This window comes from Oryctolagus cuniculus, chromosome 7 (genome assembly GCF_964237555.1).
Source record: "Oryctolagus cuniculus chromosome 7, mOryCun1.1, whole genome shotgun sequence".
Lineage (NCBI taxonomy): Eukaryota > Metazoa > Chordata > Mammalia > Lagomorpha > Leporidae > Oryctolagus > Oryctolagus cuniculus.
Window position 1 is genome coordinate 73,062,456 of NC_091438.1, and position 13,599 is coordinate 73,076,054.

The window sequence follows — 13,599 nt, forward strand, 5'->3', positions numbered from 1 at the left end:
AATTTGTTTGATCTTGCTAAGATTTTGCTTTCATCTCTGAATTACTGAGATTATTGTCTCAGCTCGCATTTTTGTCTCATTGTGCTTTGGTTCTACCAGGTAATAGGTTAGGTACAATTAAGCACATAGATGAATTCATTTGTGCTTTCAAGACATCACTTTATTAGAAATTTTGAAAGTTTTTTATTCCCTCCTTTGTTTTGTATCGCATCAAACTCTCCAAAGAATACTAATAATCCTTCTTCATTATAATTTCTGTTCCACTGTTTTATTGTTCGTGGAAATTAATTTATATTTATGTACTAAAATATAACATTCTTGGCATCTTTTTATAAATACTGAGAAATATACTTGTCATATGCTTGTGGGTTTCTCTTCTACATATATGACAGCGCAGCTACATCAGTTTAATTGACCTTGGCAATCTGCATCTGCTAGTGATGTGTCCCTGAGGGATGGTTTCTGCAATTTTAAGCTGTGGCTTATTGAAGAACTTGTGTGTCACAATACAATTAAGTCTATATAAAAAAATCATTCCATGCATAACATTAAATTGACTAAAAGTTCCTATTTCAAAACCAGTTCTTATTATAAAGCTACCTCAGAGTGTCTTTGTTTTTTAAATAAGCTCCTTTGAACATAGTAGTAATTAAAGCAGAAAATTAACATAAATCTTGAATGTTTGGTATGAATTAAGGATGTTTTGGTTCTTTTTAAAGACTTCATAAAATTCCAGGCAGCATATCATTTAACAGATTTCTTTCTCTTTCACACAGCAATAAAGACTGTGAATAAGCAGGTTTTAGGATTCTTTTTCAAGTTCTTTTTCTGCTCAGCTCTGTGGCTACTGGAACATGGTGGCAGTCTCCATCAAGAAGTGGTCTCACAGAACTCTATGAGAAAACTGTGCCTGAATATCTGAATAATAATTAAATAAAATAAGTAAATAAATAAAATATATGAAATATTCTACCTCCTCCCACCTTATTTTATAAAACAGAAACAAAAACCTACAGTCCTCCTATTAATATTCATTTTACACTTCATAGAAAATGGTGAGCAGTTATTTGGTTTGTGAATGTAAATATGCATTTTTCATCCACTTATGCTTTTACTTCTTCCAAATTGGTTAAAGTCGAAAATGAGGATGTGTCTGAGGTTTGCTTTCACTGGATTCCAAGTTAAATGTAATAGCAAATGTGTAAGAGAGCTATAAACAGTTCATAGAAGGATGGTTATGGTGATGAAGATGATGAAAGTCTTCCTCACAAGAAGCAACTAAAGAAGTGAACTCCTTTCTCACAAATTGTGGACAAAATGTACATGGATTTTTTTTTTTCATTGAGTCATTGATTTGAGTTCCCAGTTAAATACTTTTAATCTTTAAAAACTATGGTTAGATAATAAAAAATAATGCAGAATTTCAAGCACCACTGAAATTCAGAAAGTTGTTAATTTGATCCATGATCAGATTCAACAGTGTTTCAATGAATATCATAAATATATTCCATATGCTTAAATAGGGATTACTGTACCTACAAGGAAAGGACGCTAACCAATTGATGTTAAAGTCGTGATAAACAGTCATTCTTGGGTTAACTAGCTGGTACCAATTAAAACGTTTCTGACCTTTTCTAGCGTTGGTTATATTCATCTGTGTTGTCCATGTTATACTGTTCAATGATCCTTTTCCACATATTGACAAGTTAAATACTAATACTAAAATTTATACAATGATGTCTACTTTGATTGACATCAATAGTATCATACTAAGTTATGTAACTTCAGTGTGTTCTTTTTCTGGAATGAAACTAGGAAATTGCTCAGTTGAAAGTTCTTTGAAATGAACAGATGGAAATTCAGTAGATTTTCAGGAGACTGAGGTCATTTTTAATATGAAAAAAAATTAGCCTTTTCTATTTTGGAATACAGTACCAAATAACGAATTGCTTGATTTTAGTGAAATTAGCTGGATAGTTCCAATTAATAAATAAAATATTTGATATTTAGATTCAAGAGTTCAAAATATCGAGTTCAAACATCGAGAAAATTTTGATTTTTAAAAGTGTAAAGGATTATATATAAATGTTTAGGGGCATACAATATTACTGTGAGTATACAGTAAAAGAATATATTTGAACTCAGAGGTAAATGTTCCAGTGGTAGCTTATGGTGTTGGTACTAAATACTTTAAGAAATGCAAAATTATTTATTAAACTTTTAGTAATTCCTGACTGCTTATTAACTGAGTTTGTGATGGGACTTTAATATTCAAGTGAATCTTGCTATGTACATTTTTACATCAATGAAACCATAAAGCACATTCTTAAGGAAATTTAATTAATTAGCACTGACCAGGCACCTACATGTACAACACAGTGTGTTCAAGCATAGCTTTAAATCCTGTGAGGCCTGAATATTATATAATTTGAGGTTTTCCCTTTAGGAATGAAAAAATTTTCAAATTCTATATTAGACACAGGACCTGGAAAGAGGACCATGCAAGGGAGGGACCCAGATTTAACTTCTTTAAATTCACAGTATTTGTGCTTTAACTCCAGTAGATGCTATGAGATATTGAAGGTATCTAAGGCATAATCATTATGTTGCTCAAGCTTGGTGTGAAATTTCACTAAATTTTCAAGGATATTCCTGTAAAAATGAGATGAATATATAAAAGGGCTTTGATCTGTCAATAAAAAAAATTAATTCCTTCTCATTTAAAAATCAGCTTTACTTCAGATTTCTGTGTGGGCCAAAGTTTTATCAAAGTTTTGGACAAAGAAGTTCATTTCATATATAAGAAAAGTGCCTCTATTTAGAAAACTCACGACATGCAGCATTTAATGATGATAGGTTTCTGTGGTCATCATCCAGGCAGGTTGAATTGATCAGCCATAGTCATTGCTGACTTCCTTGCAACTCAAGCAACTGTCAACAGATGGTAGTGATGATCTGTTATGCAACTGGCAATGATGATGAAGGTTCTGTTCATGTGACCTTTAAATACATTAGAAAAATCTTCTCAAAATGCCATTCTGCATTGAAAATAATTACATGAATATTTAATTTTACTGTCAATGAAAGGTGAAATAGCATAAGAAATACAAATAACAGAAGAGTTTTTAAAATAAAATCTCGAGTATGATAGCAAGGAACTAACCATTCACTCATTCATGCATCCATTGATGCAATTGAGTATCTCTGTTGCTCCAAGAACCCTGCTGGGCTCTGTTGTACAGAAGTAAACAGCATGGGCACATTCCTGTTCTCCTACCAGGTGGAAAAAACACAGACAGCAATTATCCCTTCAATTTTTTCTATACTTCCTATGTCCTTTATGTAGAAAGCAACAAATATATATATAAGATTTATTCTTATGTTTTTTTCTGTTTTTGATAAGAAATGATTGGTTGGTAGGTGTCAAAATATTTTTACATTTGATTATTCTTTTTTTAATAATGTAAATTTTTTGAAAGGCAGAGTTACAGAGAGAGAGACAGATATCTTCCATCTGCTGTTTCACTCTCCAAATGGTCACAATGGCCAGGGCTGGTTCAGTCTCAAGTCAGGAGCCTGAAATTCCATGTAGGTCTCCTACATTGGTGACAGGGGCCTGGGCACCTGGGCTATCATCTGCTGCCTTCCCTACACCTCAGCAGGTACCAGCATAGGAAGCAGAACAGCCAGGATTCAAACCAGTGCTCTGATATGAGAAGCAGTCATCGCAAGCAGAGGCGTAACCCAATGCACTACAACACTAGCCTCTACATTTGATTATTTTATTTTGCGCTTGATTTGTTGATATATCTAAGAAGTAACTGTTTTGTTCCAGGATCTCCAAAGCTTTTTTCTTTCAGTTTAAGCTGTTATTTTCTCTTTGGAATTGGAATAAAAGGTTCTTTAATCCATTCTGAGATTTTTTTTAAAGACTATTCATTTGAGCCGGCGCTGAGGCTCACTAGGCTAATCCTCCGCCTTGCGGCGCTGGCACACCAGGTTCTAGTCCCGGTTGGGGTGCCGGATTCTGTCCCGGTTGCCCCTCTTCCAGTCCAGCTCTCTGCTGTGGCCAGGGAGTGCAGTGGAGGATGGCCCAAGTCCTTGGGCCCTGCATCCCATGGGAGATCAGGAGAAGTACCTGGCTCCTGCCATCGGATCAGCGTGGTGCACCGGCCGCAACATGCCAGCCGTGACAGCCATTGGAGGGTGAACCAAGGCAAAGGAAGACCTTTCTCTCTGTCTCTCTCTCTCACTGTCCACTCTGCCTGTTTAAAAAAAAAAAAAAAGACTATTCATTTGAAAGAGTTACAGAGAGGCAGATTCAGAGAGAGAGAGAGAGAGAGAGAGAGAGAGATATTGAGATTGATTGATTTTCCATCTACTGGTTCACTCCCCAAATGGCCGCAATGGCCAGAGCTGGGTCAATCCGAAGCCAGGAGCCAGGAGCTTCCTCTAGGTCTCCCACATGGCTACAGGGGCCCAAGGACTTTGGACATCCTCCACTGCTTTCACAGGTGCATTAGCAGTGAGCTGGATCAGAAGTGGAGTAGCCGGGACTTGAACTGGCACTCATATAGGATGCTAACACTGCAGGCAGTGGCTTTACACGCTATGCCACAGTGCCAGCTTCAGAAATGCTGTTCTTAAAAAGTGTGATGTGAGTACCTGGAGAGAATATTTTATCTTAAACACAGGTTCAGTTTGATCCATCTTGTGTGGTATTACTACCCACATTCCTTTATTTCATCTCTTGTACAACAGTTTTTCTCAGTTAAATTCTTAAAGTTCTTCCAAATCTCAGTTTTATGAAACTAGTCAAAATGTTCTTTAGATATTTTTCTCAAAGGAACTCAAGCTCTTCCCTGTTCCATGGCACTTTTAGATTCATTGTTGCATGGCATATTTAGCAAATAACTGTAAAAATATTATGCAGAGCAAGTTCCACAAGAAACTCATCATAATATTTGCATTTGTTGGTTTTTGCAAAACAAGCAAAGCAGAAATTACTGGCTAAATGTGACTGTATTACTGAGTCCATTAAATTGTTTAACACTAAGTGTAATCAATTTGGTTAAAATGCAGATAACTGTCTCATTTTTTTTTTTTTATTTTGTATTTGACAGGCAGAGTGGACAGTGAGAGAGAGAGAGAGAGACAGAGAGAAAGGACTTCCTTTTGCCATTGGCTCACCCTCCAATGGTTGCCGCGGCCGGTCTCATTTTGTTTTAAGAAGTCCTGTGGAATGACAAGTTGGGTCATTCACCCAAATCCATGATATAACTTATGCCTGTGACGCATGGGAACAAGTTTGTAATCATATGAATTATTACAGAGTTGTGAAAATAACGAACATAGATAAATAAAGTTTTAGAAAATGCATTTTATATGCATTTAAGTGGCTGTACTTTCCTGTTTCATAGCTCTAGTACTTCTTAGATATAAATACCAGGTCTGATACATTGCCAAATCTGTGGTGTTTATTCCTATGAGGTGTATTTCAATTAAGTTAAGTCAGTATATATTGAATATGTTAACTTCAATATTCTGCTAACTTTCAGTTTTTATGGTTTGTTAAAAGCAGTTGCTTGGGCTGGCGCCACAGCTCACTAGGCTAATCTTCCACCTGCGGTGCCGGAACCCCAGGTTCTAGTCCCAGTCAGGGCGCTGGATTCTGTCCCGGTTGCTTCTCTTCCAGTCCAGCTCTCTACTGTGGCCCGGGAGTGCAGTGGAGAATGGCCCAGGTCCTTGGGCCCTGCACCTGCATGGGAGACCAGGAAGAAGCACCTGGCTTCTGGCTTTGGACTGGCGCAGCGCGCCAGCCGCAACACGCCAGCCATAGCGCGCCAGTGTAGCGGCCACTTGGTGGGTGAACCAATGGAAAAATGAAGACCTTTCTCTCTGTCTCTCTCTCACTGTCTAACTCTGCCTGTCAATAAATAAATAAATAAACAGTTGCTTGAATCCCTAGAAAAATAATTGTTAATTTTTCTTGATTTTCAAATTATTATGTGTACACAGATTAGTCATTGCCTATTGTCTTTTAATTTTTTTTTCCCAGTGAAAGAAGCCTTGAGTCCTATAAAATTTAACAGATGGGATCTCCCAGAAGTAGATCCAGAAACTATGCAAACCAGTGAACCATGGGTGTTTGCAGGTGGTGATATTGTCGGTGTGGCTAATACTACAGTGGAATCAGTGAATGATGGAAAGCAAGCTTCCTGGTACATTCACAGATACATACAGGTAGGCATTTTCCATCAATTCCGGTTAATTTTTCCCAGTGAATAAGTGTTTATTTTTGATACTCATATATTAGTGCTTTTCCAAAGATGTATAATAAATATACCACATGCATATTTACTTAGATAAAATTTTGAAAATGTGGACTGGATATGAGGATTCTTTTATTGGTTGTGAATTCATTATGCATTTCTACCAGTGGAATGCCATGAAGTCATTTATTTCTGCAGCCTTCAAGGTATTTATCAGTAGCTTAAATACACAGAGCAATGTATTTATAAAATCAGATTGTGTATTTATGATGTCTGATAGGAGATACATTTTATATTCATGATCTTACACAGTCCAAAACTATTTGGTGCATATATTTGGATCAAATAAGGTCTCATACATTTCTGAAATTTTGTGTACCTAAGTGTAAACAAATATTTCATGAATTTAATTATAATTTTTTGATGTTTAGTTTTTTGATAAAATTCAAAAGGTAAAAATGATAAAATATGAAATCAAACATACTCTTGCATATGCAGTGACTGTGCAGTCTTGGGGAAAGAAGCCATATATTACACTTGGTAGTCCTACTTTTTGACTAAATGCTCTGTTTTTGTCTTACTCTAAAATTTAATTAAATGTAGTTAAAGTCACCTCATTTACATAAAATATTTCTGGAAAAGTTTCCTCTTGCTATTAAAATTCTTATTTTCTCTTTCTAATTCAGAAAAGACTCTTTACTCACAGTATCCTTTCCTACCTTCCTTCTCTTGATTTTCCATATTTATCCCAATGTGCTAACAAAGCTCACTTTGTCTTTAATGTTCCATTGAATTTCGTCCTCTTTTCTGTGACCATTTATTCTAATTGTCATTCTGTTCTTTTTTGTAGTCCATGTGGAGTTGTTTATCTATTAGGTAGGGCCTGGGCTTGCTACTGATCACATCATATTTCTGTGTTTGATTGGCTTACCTATTTCCATCTCATCCCTGGAACTCTGAGTAGTGAGATTTGAGCTGTTGGATTTGGGCCAGGATGTTGTGTCACAGAAATGGAGGACTCTAAAAAGGAATGTAAGCCACCTATGGGTTTTGTATAAAGACAAAGTTGCGATGTAAGAATCAGTTAGAGAGATGCCAAATTTAAAATTAAAACCAAAAACAAGAAAAGAAAATCCCTCTAGGGCCCAGCGTTGTGGCACAGCAGGTTAAGTTGTTGCTTGCTATGCCAGCATCCTGTATTGAAGTACTGGTCTAAGTCCCGGCTATTCTGTTTCAGAAGTAGCTCCCTGTACATTCTTCAGATGTAGCAAATGCACCTGGGAAGAAAATGAAGATGGCCCAAAAGCTTGGGCTCCTGCCATCAATGTGGGAGACCCAGATGGAGCTCTAGCTCCTGGCTTCCACCTGGGGCAGACTTGGCTGTTGTGGCCATTTGAGTAAGGAGCCAGCAGATGAAAACTCACTTCCTTGATCAGTGTCTCTCCCTCTCTCTGTGTCACCCTGCCTTTCAAATAAAGAAATAAAAAAAAAAAAAAAACTCTAAAAATCGGTTATAAATAGGAAGTGAATAGGCTAGGTAATCAAGGAAAAAATGATAGGAAATCTTTCTTACCTTTTTCTTTCTACTTTTTTTTTTTTTTTTTTTTTTTTAAGAGAGAGAACGAGAGAGAGGCTGCACACATCCACTGGCTCGCTTTCCACAAGGGCAAAGGTTGGCTGAGGCTGAGAGCTGGGAATTCAGTTCACGTTTCCCATGTCAGTGGCATGGACTCAACCAGCTGAGCCATCACTGTCTGCCTCCCAGGGTCAACATTAGTGAGAACTGGAATTGGGAGTGGAGCCAGTATTCAATCATGAAAACTTGTATATGGGATGTGGGTGTGTTAAACTCTCTTAACTGCTGAGCCAGATGAGCACTCCAGTATTTTAATCTTAACAGAAACCTGGAAATCAAAGCAGGGAAGTTGGTGAGGGGTTTCAGCTCCAGTCCCTGCAGTGACTGAAGGAAACAGTCCTGTGTCTATGTGTCTCCACACAGTGGGGAGGGGACAGTCTCCTGTTTTAGCTTTTGTGCTCTTTCTGTCCCCAAACTTTCTATTCTGTGTTTCTGCTTCCTGACTTCACTCTCATTTTCATAGCATTCTCATAGTTCCCAATAGTTGCCTCCTTTTTGGTACTTCCTTAATTCCTTCCATAATCCAGGTGTCTGGTGGACATCTCACATGCACATCTAACCTACTTTGCCAACTACGGTCATGTGGATGTCTTTCACATGCACTGCTTTTAAACCAAACATTCCAATACCATTCCACATCCAGTATTTAACATTTCTGACTCTCAGGTTCAAACACACTAAATCAGCAGTCTTCACACTTTAAGACTGATGCAATTTTCAAAATCAAGTTGGGAATCAATATTAGGCCAATGGCTATTTTTCATTATGTATTTATTTTTATTTGAAAGATAAATAGTGACAGGCATACAGAGATCAGCACTCTTCTGTTTCAGAGTTGAAATACACACAACTGGGCTTAGGCTAGGCCAAAGTCACAGGTGGGGAGCTCAATCCAAATCTCCCACGTGTGTGGCAGGCATACAACTACTTGATTCTTCACCATCTGCATTCCAGGATGCACATTAGAAAGAAGGTGAAATCAGGTGTGGAGGCCTGAGTTGAACCCAGGCACTATGTTATGGCATGTGGGCATCAAATGTCATCTTAGCCACTAGACCAGATGCCCACCCCTATGGCTAATGCATGTTTTACTGAGTAGCAGCATTAAAACAAACATACAAGCAAAGGAAACTGTAGCATTACTGATATATATTCACAAGGAATTTTTGTGGAAAAAAAATTGGAAAGGATTCAGTCTCAGGAAGAGCTACTTGTCAGGAAAATGCAGTTAACAGGTACAGGAGAATAGACTCTTGTGTTAGGTCAGATGAAACCCAGTGAATGTGTGAATTCGGTTTGCAGAAGTGAAAATGGTGGGACGGCAGAGATGCTAGAGAGATTTGAAAAGATAAAATTGAACATGGTCAGTGGAGAAAGGCTTGCTTTTTCTCCCTAAACATTTAAATCCACTTACAGGTTTTAAATTAAAATACAAAAAAGTTTAAATATATTTTATAGCTTAATTTTGTAATGTTTCACAATTACCATTCTAAAGGATGCCTGTATAAAAAATATTTTCCTCTGATTGAAAGGGAGAGAGCGAGAACCCTTCCATCCACTGGTCCACACCCCAGGTGCCTATAACAGCCCTAGTGGGGACTGAAGGCAGGAGCCATAAATCAGTCCATGGCTTGCATGTTGCTAGCAGGACCCCGATTACTTGAGTCATCATTATTGCCTCCCAGGGTCTGCATTCACAGGAAGCTGGATTCTGGAGTCAGATTCAACTGTGGAACCCAGGTGCTCCCATACTGGACTTGCTGTCCCAAATGGCGTCTTCATTGCTAATGACCTCTCCTAAAGGATTCTTGATAGTGCTTTTCTTTCAAATTCCTTGTTGTCTTTTAACTTCCCTGAATCTGATAAATGTGTCCTGAAGGAAAAAAAAAAAAACATTAGAAATTATTTTACTTAGTTTCACTTACTCATGAAGAGAGAAACAGACCTTTATGATGAAGAAAAACATGCATGTGTTTAAAAAACACATATCGCTAGGAATGACAGTGTCTGGAATATGAAATAAAAAATTCATGCCCAGTAAGATTTTTGAATTTGGCTTAAGGATTTCAGACTTGTCAAACTAAGTGTTGAATTACATTTTAAAATGAAGAAGAGATGGAAGGTAGGTAAAAATCTCTGTCAAATAAAATCAACGCTTCTAGCTTTCTGCCAGGGTGTGGAAGGCAAAGTGCTAAGCAGTGGAAAGGCGAAAAAGAAACTCATAGACAAAGTGGGATTTTCTCTCTCCACACTGTCATTAACTTAGTTCTCATCTCTATCACCTTCCTTGAAATTGCCTCTAATTTCTCCCCTGTTGCATTCTATGCCCAACCCTGAGCACAGCCATCTTTCTAGAATACAAGTTGGCTCCTAATTTCTTTATTTAAAACTCTTGTGGCTCCTCTTTATGCTTAAGCTAAATCTTAATCTCCTTAGCTTGTGACACCAATTTGTGACCAATGCACCAAGATTTCTGCTGAATCATCATTTTCTCCATATTCCACCCATTTCCTTGGGTTGAATCCCACTTGCCCTTCCAGTTTTGCCTTCTCATCCTCTTCCTTATGTGTTTCTTTTTCTTTTTCTAAAAGAAGATTCATTTTATTTACTTTAAAGGCAAAGATACAAAGAAAGGGGATGGAGACACACACACAAAGAGAGAGAGAGAGAGAGAGAGATTGATCTTTCATCCACTGTTTCACTCCTCAAATGGCTACAACAACTGTGGCCAAAACCAGGAGCCATGAGCTTCATCCTGTCTCCTATGTTGGTGCAGGGGCCTAAAGATGTGGGCCATCTTCCACTGCATTTTCCAGGTGCATTAGCAGGGAGCTGCATAGGAAGTGGAGCAGCTGGAATGCCAGCATTGCCAAAATTACGTATGGGCACTAGCCTGAGTCCTAGCTGCTCCACTTCTGATCCAATTCCATACTAATACTCCTGGAAAAAAAGCAGAGGATGGCCAAGGTGCTTGGGTCCTTTGACCCATGTCGGGGACTGAGATGAAGTGCCTGGCTCCTGGTTTCAGTCTGGCCCTTCCCCAGTTATTGTGGCCATTTGGAGAGTAAACTAGCAGATAGAAGATCTCTATCTCTGTTTCTCCCTCTAGTTCTACCTTTCAAATAAAAAAGAAATAAATCTTAAAAAAAAAAAAGTTGCTGCTCGTCATGATGGCATCTTGTAACATAGTGTCATTTTGAGACTACTCTGCTTCTTATCCAGCTTCCAACTAATGTGCCTTGGAAGCAAAAGATGATGACTTGAGTTCCTCTCATCCATTTAGGAGACCCACATGGACTTCCTGGCTCCTGGCTTCAGCCTGGCCCAACCCTGGCCCTTGTAGCCATTGGGGATTGAACCAATGGATGGAAGATCTCTCTCTCCCTTGGTTCCTCTGTCATTTTGTGTATGTGTGGGTGTGTCTCCCCTCTCAGTGACTCTGCCTTTCAAATAAATAAAATCATTTAAAAAAAGGAAAAAGAATGGGCCCATTATGTGATAATTTCCTTAGAATTGAAACTAGTGTTTTCTTAAAAATGTAGCATTTATTAAAAAAATTCTGTAACATGTAAAGTGTATTTGTGAATTAAGGATTTGTAAACCTTTGCTTTATATTTCACAGTCGTTTCTTTGGGAGAAAGTTAAACACTAGGTAGTATATTTTTAAAGGTGATTTAATAAACATATTATAGTACGATTTAATGTACACAATCATTGCAATTTAGTATTTAGAATTTCTTTATAAAAAAAACTTTTTCAGATAAATCAGATTATTTAAAGACATTCATGTTGGGATTTCAGTAATTCCCACAGTTCTCTGAAGAGAGTATCACTTATATCCCATTAGTTAATTTGTTCAATTACCACTTATTGAGGACCAGCTGTTGGGCCCAACACTTGACATTAGGAGGGTTACCAAAATGAATAAATCAAGAGAGGTATAATATGGTGGTTGTAAATTGGGCTCTGAATTAAAGGGCAGATTTCAGACCTAGTTCCAACACTTTCAAACTGTATGACCTTGGGCAAGTTACTTTATCACTCAGCACGTGATCATCTTAGCAATAAATAATAGATCGGGTTGTGGGGAAGATTACAGGAGATGATTTATAAAAATGTCTTAGTACAGAGCCTGCTTTATAAATATTGTTTGTGTTGTTGTCATTCCCTTTGGATTATTAAAATGAGATCATAAAATTATAATAAGGAGACTTGAATATAAGCTTGAAATTTAGGATCTTAACAGATAAAGTTTGAAGTAGGATATTTCAGATAATTATAAAAACATTCTATTAAGCCACTCATTATTTCACCCATGGACATTCATTTATCTATCCATAAAATCATCCATGATTGAGTCCTTCATTCTTTTATTCATTCAGTAAAAATAGTGCTATCTTTCCTTGATGCAGTAATTACAAGGTGATGAATTAAAACAGGAAACTTGGCATTAAGAACCCCTAGTGAGGGACAGTCTGGTAAATAAGTCTAACACAGTACAATTAACAAAATAATTTAAAGCATAGAGGAAGCATGGAAGAGATAATGACTGATTCTGTCTAGCTGTGTGTATCAGGACATGGAATCAGCAAAGGCTTTGCAAAAACCAAGTTACAAATAAAGTGGATAAGAAAAATTATAACACTGAGTGACTAGAATGGCTGAATGTTGAAAAATGTTTAGGCTGCTCTCTGTAGAAGGGGTACCCAGACATGGGAACCAGCTTGCTGAAATTCAGACCAAGCTCTACCCTCCCAATAATGGAAGCTTTTGTTGGACTGCTTCTACTCAGAGGAATGAGTAGCATTCCTTGAATTTTCACAGAGGTGCTCTATGCTTGTTCCATAAGCCTTGCACTTGGGCAGAGTTTCAGTTTATTTCATCAAAAGGCATAGTCTGGGCTAGGGGAGGCCCTGAACATAGAGAATATATAACAAATAATGAGGTAAAAGATGTGTAGCTGTACTGGGGCTACATATGATAATACCTGACTTCGAATTTTAATTTGAGGTATGTAATGTGATAGGAAGTGTTTGCATAACTATAGAAGTGATCACATCAGATCTGATATTAAGGTGCAGAAAAACATTTTCTAATTTGTCAATATTTTCCCCCCTTAAGGGTCATCATTTTGTAGTATTAAACTTAGTCTTCTGTACTGGTAAGTTATCCAATGTGGTATCATTTTGTTAATAATACTATGATGTTAGTAGAATTCAGGCATTTCTGAGCTTTTTTTCTACCACTTGAATATCTGTTAAGCCACAAAGAAAATGAAATCCTGTCATTTGCCATAAAATGGATGAATCTAGGCCAGCGCTGCGGCTCCCTAGGCTAATCCTCCGCCTGCAGCGCCAGCACACCGGGTTCTAGTCCCGGTTGGGACACTGGATTCTGTCCCAGTTGCTCCTCTTCCAGTCCAGCTCTCTGCTGTGGCCTGGGAGTGCGGTGGAGGATGGCCCAGGCACCCGCATGGGAGACCAGGAGGAAGCACCTGGCTCCTGGCTTCGGATCGGCGCAGCGCGCGCCAGCCAAGGCAGTCATTTGGGGGTGAACCAACGGAAAGGAAGACCTTCTCTCTGTCTCTCTCTCTCTCACTGTCTAACTCTGCCTGTCCAAAAAAAAAAAAAAAAAAAAAAAAAAAAAGAACCTAGAGGACATTAGGTTAAGTGAAATAAGCCAAACACAGAA

The 13,599-nt window shown here is 37.9% G+C and overlaps 1 protein-coding gene and 1 long non-coding RNA gene across 3 annotated transcripts in view; one reads left to right on the forward strand and one right to left on the reverse strand.

The window, feature by feature from the left end:
- DPYD (dihydropyrimidine dehydrogenase) overlaps positions 1–13,599 on the forward strand; it is a 962,084-nt gene that overhangs the window by 444,620 nt on the left and 503,865 nt on the right. The window contains exon 12 of the mRNA XM_008264835.4: positions 6,059–6,243. Within this exon, the coding sequence (XP_008263057.2) occupies positions 6,059–6,243 (185 nt within the window). The remainder of the gene's footprint in view (positions 1–6,058; positions 6,244–13,599) is intronic.
- The window catches only part of LOC103350116 (uncharacterized), an 85,447-nt gene continuing 78,028 nt past the window's right edge, over positions 6,181–13,599 (reverse strand). The window contains exon 4 of one of the 2 annotated variants that reach the window (XR_007923962.2): positions 6,181–7,313. This is a non-coding gene — a long non-coding RNA (uncharacterized lncRNA). Of the gene's footprint in view, positions 12,822–13,599 lie in introns of both variants that reach the window. The other variant, XR_007923963.2, reaches the window with a different exon arrangement.